This window comes from Athene cunicularia (genome assembly GCF_003259725.1).
Source record: "Athene cunicularia isolate RWA chromosome 2 unlocalized genomic scaffold, athCun1 chr2_part1, whole genome shotgun sequence".
Taxonomy (NCBI): domain Eukaryota; kingdom Metazoa; phylum Chordata; class Aves; order Strigiformes; family Strigidae; genus Athene; species Athene cunicularia.
The window spans coordinates 145,510,383-145,520,357 of NW_020799095.1; the positions used below are offsets into that span (position 1 = coordinate 145,510,383).

The following is a 9,975-nucleotide window of genomic DNA, read 5'->3' on the forward strand; positions in this document are numbered from 1 at the left end:
GAGGTGCTGGGAGTGCAGCCAGCCAGTCCCTCAAGGGCTGCTACCAGGAACCAGGGACGTCATGCCAAAGAAATGCATTTGAGACTGAAAAAGCAAACAGATAAGACTGGAAAAGGCAGCAGAAGGAGCGTGCCAAGTTAAGCTAGGGCTTAATGGTCAAAAGTGACCACTGTTGCTTAAAATTCCAATTTCTTCCTTTAAAACTAAGCACTTGCGTTTGTTCTGAGAGGTATTTCTGTGGGATGCCCTGAAGGACAATCTGAGATGTGTGGGTCATGTTGTGATGGACCAAACGGAGGTCAGAGAGTCAGAGTGAGTGGGAGTAATGGAAACCAGCCTGCATGGAGCTGACGGACTCTACGGCATCAGGGTGGGCAGCTTCACTACAACTAAAATATTTCTCACTGTAATTGCAGCCTGAACGCACTATTTAGGGATTGAAACCGTGTTATGATAGGCCCTACACAAGTCCTGAGCTCTGCAGACATAAAGACTAACCCCTCATAACCTAGTAGAAAGGAACAACTAAGTCAAAAAAGCTGCTGGAGTGGGAACAGAGCGAGAAAGGCCCTGAATTCACGGAAATAAGCCTCCACAGTCATCAACTTTTGATATGCAAAGTCAAGTGGGTCCCTTCAGGACTTAAAGTGAACAAACTTCTCCCTTGTCAAGTAAGAAGTGGATGTCATGATGGCATTAGGACAGAAAATGACTGTGGAACACGGTGAAGAATTTTCATTTTTGGCATCTAATAGTGCTACTAATGTCAAATTGAGTTCCAGCTTACAAATTATAGGTGCAGCCATCTCAGTGGAACTGGATGCTTTTCAGGGCTGATGGATGCACAGGTTTCCTTAGTTTAGCTTTCCTTTTTTTTAAAAAAAAAATGTGCTGGCCACAGTTTTTTACTATTTGTGGAGGATACAGGATTTACTCTCCATATGTTTTTCCAATGCTTAAAACCAGGAATAACTAATGCAGCCTCAAGAGCATGGTTCTGTGGATCCCATGCAGGGATCTTCTCTTTTCCTTCCCCACTCCTGTGCTGTGCCTGTGTCACACAGTGTCCTAAAATATGTCCTCCTTGTCCAAATTTTCTTTGGGAAGCCTGTCCTGACTGAACATGTGCAGCCCACAAGTTCCTCAGGTATTCAACAAGTTCAGGCATGATTAAAGGGAGGTGGACCACAGCCATGTTAAAGGGAAAGAAGTACTGCCAGAACCCATGAAACCATTTTATTACTTGATGAAGAAGAAAAGCATTTGCTGGATCAACTGCATCAACCTGAGCATGTGGGCTCAGGACCTTGTTCTGGCCTGTTCTTCTTTTCCCTCAGGTTGAATACAAGTCTATATCATCCCATCTGATCCAAAAGGCTGACAGGAGGGAAAGGAAGGAAAAATAACCCCGGAAGGCTATAGTGATTCCTCTGTGTGGTGCCCTCTGTCCAGGAAAGGGTAGAAAGTTTTATCAGGGATGGAGCAAGGTAGACACTGGTCACAAACAGCAGAGCTTGGGGCAGTGGTCTGCTCTGGCACTCCAGGTGTGATACATCACCTCCTGTGCCCCATTCCCTTTCGTTGCCTCAGGACTGTGTCTTTTGGGTCGGCCAACAGCAGTGCTCCAAAGGAAATCAGAAAACAGAATCATAATGCTCCCAGTTTTGTAAAACTGATAACGAACACTGGCAGGCTTTGTGATGAACACCTTCCAGGACATGGAAAGGTAGTTTATTATCTTCATTATAATCCTTTTTAAAAGTTTCAGATGCAATTATCAATGTTAATAAAAGGATGTATATCCTGAATGCTCTTCATAGCTGAGGCCTCCTTCTGCTGAGGTCTCTAGAACAGCCCATATCAGACCCTCAATTTATTCACCTTCTTGAGGCAGAACCACTCTATATCCACTGGAAGGTGACTGTATCTTTGCACTTTGAAAGAGTGCGGGGAAGAATTTGTGAGGGACTTAATATTTTACTTTCTAAGGTGGCAGTGTGAAAATGGATACCTTTGTTTTCACCCTTTTTGCTTTTATAACTGAGACTAAATTAAGGAAAAATATTAGTATGGGCTGGAAGGAGAGGAAGCTTAAAGGGCTGCTTGCAAGAAATAAAATAATAAAAAGATGAGAACTTGGGAGCATGTGGACTATGTGTGCATAAAGTAGCAGTATTTTTGTGAGCACTACATGAATAAAGCCTCTTTCCCCACAGATTTGTGTCTCGTGGCTGACTGCAAACTCCAGCTGAAGTTGTTTTCCTGCAGTCGGCTGTCTGAGAGGTCTCAGCTGTGTGGCTTCTCTGTGTCTAATAGTGCGTGAGTAAACATTTCACTTTTCCCAAAGGTGTGATACTTCTGTGGCCTCACTCTTCTTCCTCGGTGCCTCCTTTCACAAAATGCTCAGGAATGTGATCATTGGTGAGATATCTCTTTCTGTCAAATTTGGCCTGATTTTGACCAAAAGGCTCAAAAATTACTGCAAAGGGACACAGACAGGCAGACATGAACACGTACTAAGTGATTGCATAAGCTCCATTTCCCCAGGAAACAGAGACTGAAAGAAGGTCTGTTGAAAGAGAAACATTTACTAACCAAATACCAAAGGAAACTTTGAATAAGATGTTACCAGAGTTAGAATGCAGTATTTGGATACTTGGGCCATAGAGAGAAAACTGGTCCCTGAGTATTTCATGTTCCAGACAGGTTTGATCTCTTGAGGATCTATTCATAACTTTTCTAAACATAAGGTTTCTTTTGTATTTCCTTTAATATGAAAAAAAATATTTTTCTGAATTTATTGACAAAATAATTTAAAAACAGCACATGGGCTAGAAGGGTAGACATATTATCCAACAGGAAAACAAGCCCATCTGAGATAGGAGATGGTTATGTTTTACAACCTTCATTCTTTCACACTTAATGCATTTTCACTGTCTTGTGGGTTTTTTTTCCCTAACCAAAGATATGTATAATCTAACCCAACCTTGGAAATTCACTAACATATTTACAGTGCTGGGAAGCCGCAGTGTGATTGAAACGGTCAAATCTCATTCTAGTCTTACCTAGACCCAACTGGGAGCAATGACACTGGCCACAGTGAATTTCCAGCAGAACAGAGATTTCCCTCCTTGTGTAGCCAACTCCATCCCAGAGACTGGAGAATAATGCTGCTCTAGGAGAAGGAAAAAAGGCATCATGTGAACAAATAGTTGTGTAATTCTGTGGTCACTGAGCTAGAGAATAGAAATACCATGGTGTTCACATTATCCACAGTGGGTGAAGTCATTTTTTGGACTATGTCATAAAATTACTTGTCAAGAGACGATGATATGAAGCAGGCCAACCTACGAAGGGAGCAGACTGTGTTGCTTCAGGAATGTGTGCAATATTGGTCGGGATTCTTTATCCTTTCATCCTTTCATAGTTTGTTAGTCAATATATTTTCCTTTCTTTTCATGTGCATCAAGAAAAACATCTGCAGGAGGCAAACCCAGAGGTTAATTCCTCCCCTGCACTTCCCACATTTGTTCAAATAGTTGAACTAATATTTATGAATAATGCATTGCACCCATGAATGCCACAAATCAATGCAACTCCAAGGACTTCATTTTTATACCAGCTGAGACTCAGACTCAATATGTGTTATTAATCCAACTTATTTTATTGTTTAGAAAATATTATGTAAATGTTTATTTCCAGAAGAATACTTTTCTACAGCAAGGATTTATCAGAGCTCGTTCATATTTCTGGCAGGTTCCTATGGCCTGTTCATTCTGGTTATTAATTATTCTCAGAGCTTGGCTTCTTATTTGTGTTGTGGTTTACTTGTTGTGTTTTGTTGTGGTTTTTTTGTTTGTTTGTTTGGTTTTTTTTCTTTTTTATTCTAAGTTCTGTTTGAAAACTTGAATTAAGAAACCAATGGGTTTTAAGAGTGGATACCGAGACAGGAAAAACACTGGATACTCCAGAGTACTGTTGCTGCTGTCATGAATGCCTGGTACTGGTTCAAAACCATCAGAATATCTTTTTTGCCCACATAATGGCCACATAAATGTCCAACAGGAAATTATGAGAATTTAAGAATAGATGAACACAACAGTCAGGCCATTGATTTTGAGGTAACTGAAGAAAACACAATATCTGAACTTACTGGCATCAATAATTGAAAATCTAATGTAACACATATTTATAAATTAATATAAAGTTCTACATTTTTTTTTAAATGGGAACTTACAGAAACTAGTATTTTAATAGCTTGGGTTTTTGTTACTGTCATTCAAACCCTCATGTTTTCCCTCACAGTGAAACAGCTCAGCTGCTGTCGGCCAGATTAATACTGCTGAAATCAACAGTCACACAGATTGACACCAGCTGAAGACCTGTCCTCATAAATCTGAGCCTATTTATGGGGGATGAAACCACAGTCATGTCTCCCCACAGGCAGTATTCTTGCTCTAATATAAATGGTCTTGGCTGCATGAGTGAATTAAATATTGACGGTTCCATTTTTCAGATTTAGCAGCGGCTTCACCTGTATCAGTGGATTTGATTTATACCATCTCTCTGGAGAATTAATCACTCAGTCCTGGAGTGCTGACAATCAGGCTGGTTTACCTGAACTAGCTGATTTTATTTTTAGCTGTTGAGTGTATTACCAGCCTTATAAGTATGCTGGGACAAGGAGTGCAAGCCCACAGCATTTTGCATACTTAGACTGTAATGGAAACCTCGGTTGAATAATGTTTCAAGCAACCTCCCTTCACCTGCCATTTTTAAGGGACTGAGGTGGATTTAACACATTAGCTCCTCGCTGGTACCTTCTGCTTCATGGTAAAAGGGATACAAGGCTGAACAGGAGCAAAGGAGCTTTTGACTCTCTATCCATATTGTGATATATACCCATCTTCTGTGTAAAGACAGTTTATACAGCAGAAGTGTGAGTCCTCCTGCTGTATTGCAGCTTCTTGCACTCTGTGGTGTCAAGTCTCATCTACAAAGGCCAGCAACTCTGTGGAAATGAGATACTCACCTGTGTTGAAGTGGGGCTGACTGAGTGCTCAGATGCTTGATGTTATCAAGAGTCAGCTAAACCAGATGTTTTCATACTCCTGTTTCTAAAGCTTCTTTGATATTTCAAAGTGCCAGGCTGATGTAACTCTCCTTCCCATCACCTAAGTAATAATAACAACAACAATAATAGATTATGCACTTCCCTTCCCATTCCAGGGTGATGGTCCTAGCCTTCCTGCTGATTGCAGGCCCAGTGGGGACCCTGCTATTCAGCAAACAATCCTGCATGGAAGGGGTGTCTCCTCCATCACCCCGGCATGAAGAAAGGCAGAAAAAAGGGTACCCTGGTAGAAAACCAACACAGCTACTTGTTTGGCTTGTTTAAAAGCCAGATTCATGACTCAGCCTTTACATTTTATGAGTCAGGAAATTCCAAGGTGCTTTTTTTTCCCTTGGACTTATTGACAGACTCAGATCTCACTTATTACAGGGTAAATCCGCTACAGGCAAGGAGCTATTCCTCACACACATTTGCAGGCAAGAGCAGCACCCATACTCCCTGAAATCTCTCTGTTCTTAGCAGTCCCTGTGTTCTTTGGCCAGCTACGGCTTTCAGTAAAAGTGTCAGGTACATCAAACAGCATAAAATAAATCAATCTATTTCCCAGTTTATTTAGTCTAAAACGACTGCAAAATGGAGTCAAATTGAGAAACCTGTTTATGCGGCCGAGAAGCCCAAGGGACATATTGAGAAAGGACTGATATTAAAGTGTTGGTCTAACAGAATCAGAACTAGTTTGCACTGGGGTGTGCTACCTGTTTTCAGTTCACTGTGGATGGTGTGACTGCTGAGTGATGGATAGTTGCATTTGCAGACATAACTTTCATGGAAGGTGAAAGGTAAAGAGACAACAGTCATTAAAACTATAACATTGGTTCAAGGTCCGGAAAACCAATTAGACACAGAGACTTAAAAGCAATGTGGCTTCCTTGTTTTATTGAAGACAAGAGTCAGTGGTGATTTACTGAACCCTTGCATGTTTATATGTTGGAAGAAGGTACTGAATTCTCATCAGCCAAGCAGACATTGGCAGAAAGATGAAACTAGAAAACTCAGACTGAAAATACGGCACAAAATTAATAGTGAATGTAACTGAAGTCACCAAAACATGAAGTGGATTTTCCATCATTTGAAGATCTTAAACTGAATTTAAGTCTTTGAACTAGACAGAGAAGTGTCTTTAAATCCTCAATTTATTTGGGTCAGTACAAGACTCCCCAGGATTAAGCCAGGGTGATACAGGATTCCAATGACTTCTTTTATCAATGTCATCCTTAGAGGGAACTGAGAGCCCCCAGAATTAGAAGCCAAGGTGTGGGCTGCTGCCATCACTGAGTTAAACAAGAGCCTAAATATCCCTGTCATTTGAGACTTCATGAAATAACCTTACACCCAACCACACCTGTAAGTGCAGGATGTGCCATATCCACACAGGAATCGCTATCAGAATGGCTGCTGAGGCAGCTGGACGTCTCAGCATCCCTGCCCTGGATCTGCAGGCGCACTCCTTGATCCCTGTCTCATCCAAGATAAGACAGTGTCTGGTTTATGATCACCACATCACAGACTCCCATGACCAAAGTGAGATGAGTTGTGGAGCTGCAAGCAGCCAGATGTCCACATCTCAAAGACTCCATCCTTATTGACACAGGACCACAGCATTAGCTAAGGAATTCACTGTGGGAATGAAATATGAAGGGGAAATAGTCAAAAGAGCGTGAGATAACCAAATGTTTTTGGGGAAAAAACCAAAACCAACACACAGTGTCATTTATAAAGTATTCTTTCCCTTGATTTTGGAGTCTGATAACCCAGGAGCTTTGAACTCTTGCTCCTCTTCCATTTGCAATGCTATTTTTGCTAGGACTGATAGCATGGCCTTTTCAGCTCCAAGCCATCAAGCATGACTTGTATGAGGTATTAGCCACCTACTTTACATTAGCCTAGGCTAATCCATCTAGCTTCACCTCTATTTTTAAGAGGCCATCTCACCTAGGTCAGAGGACTTCCACTCTCAAAATGCTGCTTTCACTTCACAAAGTATTCAGGGATTGTGACCCCAAAGTCAGACACTGAGTGGTAGCCACATGCCTATGAGCACCACCCAGGTGACGTGAAGACAGGAGGCTTCCTTCCAGATTCCTCAGCAGAGAAAGAGAGTCCCTGTGACTGAGTTATTGCTGGTGTATGAGGAATGATGTGTGCTGGTGACAGAGAGGGATGGGAGAGAAATATTGAAATAGAGGTGAAATGGATGAACAGAGGAGGAAATGTTAAAAGAGAGGGAAGGTTACAGAAGGAAAACAGAAACAGCCCTGGAGTAACCTGAGAGAAAATACATTCCCCAACCTGGTCTTCAGGGTGGTATGTCCTGGGAGGGGGCTGTGCTAGGGGTGAAGGTGCTAGAGGAGGAAGACAGAAGGTGGCACTTCCAGTTAGCAGCCAAGCTCTGGCCAAATCATTTTCCAGGTCAGCCACGTGTCCAAACTGTCACTCAAAAAAATCTGGTATTTTTAAAGCTTCCTAGTCCAGCTGATGCAAAGCTATTAAACTGCCCACGTCACAGCACAAAGGGATGAAAGTTACTGTTAGAATACATGTTACTGGAGTGCAGCTGCCTTGCCCTTCCCTCCCCACCCACCGTCAGCCGCAGCCTTGAGCGTTGAGCCGTGCCGGGTCCAGGGAGGGCTGGGATGGCTGCTGGGGGGCTGGGGTGGCTCACCACAACTCTACCTGGCACACCTGGGTTACTGGAGGTAGCCAAGGCTGGGAAGAGGTTAAGGCACCATCTCAGTTGTAGTTTGGCCATCAGAGTGTTCACCCAGCCATCACCCCAGGCCTGCCACACCAGGCAGAAACCTACCTTCAGATTTACCTTGACACCTCTTTTAGCCCTTATTTTGACTCTTTCTTGGGTAAAGGTCTTGGGTAAAGCTGTTTCATAGGATTTTTCTTGCCTCTGCAAGCCCTCATTTTCCTTATACTACTATATTTCCATTTAAGGAAGAAAAAGACTAAATTCTTTCAGATTCAAATTTAGAAGGGTGAGGGAAAATGCTGTGCCTGTGCCTAGGTAAAAGGAGGAAAACAGATCAGAGATGACACAGCTAAAACCAGGTTGTACATTAACAGGCATACAGGTGATCAGAGTTTAGCTCTGTTGAGGGTGAGTTTGCACTCCCATGTACCCAGGCAATATTTGTTATGCCCACTGCTGGCACAAGATAGAAATAACTGGGCCCAAGAGCTGATGCAGACTCTGATACATTCCACCAAAATGAGGGGAAGGGGTGCGTAGCATGGCAGGGGCTGGCATGCCCTCCCTTTTGATCCCCGTGTGAGTTGCTCTGTAAAGAGGGGGGGGTCCCCAGGGAGCCAGCAGACTGCCTCCCGCGGGGTGCGCTCACGGGACATCCTTCTGCACTTCAAATGAAGCCACTCTCTTTTAAAGATTAAATAAATCAAACATCTGTGCATATTTGTATACATGTCAGGTCATTAATCATAATCAGTAAAGGCAGTTCAAACGTTTCATGCTGTACTAAGTTGCAAGAGTCTGAATGCCATGGGCAACGAGGGGTAAGCTCTGAGCCTTTCGGGGCTGTGCTAAAATCTCAGCGCGATGGACCACGGGCTGCAGCTTTCCCTTTAAGAGCCCTTTGGCTAACTGCGATACACTGAAATGCAGGAGGTGGGACAACACCACACACAAAAATGAAGAAGTGAAGGCAGGAAAAGTTTCTCCAGAGGAAAAATGCAGGGCTTGTCCTTCACCCTGACGTCAGATCTGTCTTTAATAAAATCCCCAAAGAGCCAAGAGAAAAAGGCAGAGTGCCTAGGCTAGGTTGCCAGTTCAGGATTGCTCTGCATTCCCCAAAGTGGTGTTTTTGTTCAAAACGGCTCTAAATCTGGGTTCAATCAATGTATTTAATCCCGGCTTCCAGGGATGAGGTGGCTTTTGCCCTGGATTCTAGCAACAAGCAGCATTTTGCAGGTGAGTTTGGAAACTGCAGGAGAGACTCGCCTTCTGCAAACACACTTGGATTTAATGCACGGTGGGCTGGGAGAGCTGAGTGCGGTGCATGAGGGAAGGTGGGCACTGGTGAGCTTTGGGGAGGGGGGAGATGTGAGAAAGAGGAGGGTAAGATGAGATGTGGAGAGGAAGAGGACAGGAAAGGAGAGGGAAAGGAGAGGGAAGGAAAGGAGAAGGAAGGAAAGGAGAGGAAAGGAGAGGAAAGGAGAGGAAAGGAAAGGAGAGGAAAGGAGAGGAAAGGAAAGGAAAGGAAAGGAAAGGAAAGGAAAGGAAAGGAAAGGAAAGGAAAGGAAAGGAAAGGAAAGGAAAGGAAAGGAAAGGAAAGGAAAGGAAAGGAAAGGAAAGGAAAGGAAAGGAAAGGAAAGGAAAGGAAAGGAAAGGAAAGGAAAGGAAAGGAAAGGAAAGGAAAGGAAAGGAAAGGAAAGGAAAGGAAAGGAAAGGAAAGGAAAGGAAAGGAAAGGAAAGGAAAGGAAAGGAAAGGAAAGGAAAGGAAAGGAAAGGAAAGGAAAGGAAAGGAAAGGAAAGGAAAGGAAAGGAAAGGAAAGGAAAGGAAAGGAAAGGAAAGGAAAGGAAAGGAAAGGAAAGGAAAGGAAAGGAAAGGAAAGGAAAGGAAAGGAAAGGAAAGGAAAGGAAAGGAAAGGAAAGGAAAGGAAAGGAAAGGAAAGGAAAGGAAAGGAAAGGAAAGGAAAGGAAAGGAAAGGAAAGGAAAGGAAAGGAAAGGAAAGGAAAGGAAAGGAAAGGAAAGGAAAGGAAAGGAAAGGAAAGGAAAGGAAAGGAAAGGAAAGGAAAGGAAAGGAAAGGAAAGGAAAGGAAAGGAAAGGAAAGGAAAGGAAAGGAAAGGAAAGGAAAGGAAAGGAAAGGAAAGGAA

At 43.0% G+C, this 9,975-nt stretch overlaps 1 protein-coding gene across 2 annotated transcripts in view; it reads left to right on the plus strand.

Moving 5' to 3' along the window:
* The first annotated feature begins 8,796 nt into the window (after positions 1-8,796).
* CCN4 (cellular communication network factor 4) overlaps positions 8,797-9,975 on the plus strand; it is a 35,951-nt gene continuing 34,772 nt past the window's right edge. For both annotated transcript variants that reach the window (XM_026843463.1, XM_026843464.1), the window contains exon 1: positions 8,797-9,068. In XM_026843463.1, the coding sequence (XP_026699264.1) occupies positions 9,021-9,068 (48 nt within the window). In that variant the 5' untranslated portion in view covers positions 8,797-9,020. The remainder of the gene's footprint in view (positions 9,069-9,975) is intronic.